Consider the following 1,310-nt stretch of genomic DNA (forward strand, 5'->3'; position numbering starts at 1 on the left):
ACCTAATGAAGGTAGCTATACAAGTAACTAAGTATCTGATGGCTAAAACCTACGCACAATAATTCGTCCGCTTCAATACCAACATAGTTTACACAATAAATGAAGCTCGCCAAGATTGCCCTTCAGAAACCCAAACCACCCATCTCATAATTCAAGTATCTTGCAAAATCATCTGTTGTAGCATTCAGATCCTCCTCCCTCCCCTCCTTCAGGAAATCGAACCCATGATTGACGTCGGCTGGAGCTTGCTCCATGTGTTGAAGGCTTCCGAGCAGCTTCTCGTCGGGGTATCGGAACTGATTCGATAAGCTTGATGGTTGGGGAGGCACCATGTTGTTAGAATCATACACATTCCCTTGCAAGAAGCTTTGATCATGCATGGAATCACTATTTATAATGCTTAGAAGCTCCTCCACATCAAACATTTCATCTATTTGAAAGTCCTGCAGCACATCCTGGATGTCGAATGGATCACTGTTCCGATCGGGATATTCGCCATCGACACTTTCATGCTTCACTTTCTTCTCTAAGCTCACCGGCATTGCAATGTCATTAGTCCTCAACTCGAACATTTCATCCATTTGAAAGTTCGGGAAGTGATCCAAACTGGGAAATTCAATCCCCAACAGAGCTGCCTGATCATTGCCTTGGTCACAAAATTTAGCATCGATCGCCGATGTCGCAACGTGATCAACTGGGAACCCGGTCCTTGGCTCACCTTCGATCTTAACGTCTGGGGGGACAGGTTGTGGCGTCATTGTAAGCTCCTCAGACACACAGACATCAGANCGTCAGTGTAAGCTCCTCAGACACACAGACATCAGATTGGTTCGATGATGTGGTTGTCGTCGACGTGGTGGTTGAAGAATCCGAGGCAGAGCCTGCTAGCAGCCGTGTGTTTGTAATGTTGGGAAGGTTCAAACGAGCAGTCTGGCCATACATGGTCCTGGCAGCCTCGTCATAGGCGAGAGCAGCTTCAATGGCATTAGAGAAAGTACCAAGCCACAGCCTACTACCTCTATCAGGCTCACGAATCTCCGCAACCCATTTCCCCCAAGTCCTCTGCCTCACACCTCTGTATTTACAATTTGAATTCATGGGTCCACCTTTACCTTTCATACATCCCTTCTTAGATCCTTTCGCTGGAGCTTTACGAATTGGCTTGCTTCCATCATCACAAGAATTAACACATTCATTATAAGCCTTCCACTTAGCAAGAGTCTCAGCCACGGTCGATGGATCTCGTCTACTCCGTGACTTCCTCTTCCTAATTCGTTTGGTAGGTAAAGAAATTGCGTCAGAATATCGAT

General features: G+C 46.3%; 1 protein-coding gene across 1 annotated transcript; it reads right to left on the minus strand.

The window, feature by feature from the left end:
• Window positions 1-108: 108 nt before the first annotated feature.
• Window positions 109-1,306, minus strand: LOC111785488 (dehydration-responsive element-binding protein 2C-like; the record flags this gene model as incomplete). The annotated part of the gene is given in 2 exon segments (XM_023665885.1): window positions 109-752; window positions 790-1,306. Coding segments are annotated over 2 exon segments (1,147 nt in total), but the record flags the coding sequence as incomplete, so codon positions are not given.
• Window positions 1,307-1,310: the final 4 nt, after the last annotated feature.

This window comes from Cucurbita pepo, unplaced genomic scaffold (genome assembly GCF_002806865.2).
Source record: "Cucurbita pepo subsp. pepo cultivar mu-cu-16 unplaced genomic scaffold, ASM280686v2 Cp4.1_scaffold000512, whole genome shotgun sequence".
Lineage (NCBI taxonomy): Eukaryota > Viridiplantae > Streptophyta > Magnoliopsida > Cucurbitales > Cucurbitaceae > Cucurbita > Cucurbita pepo.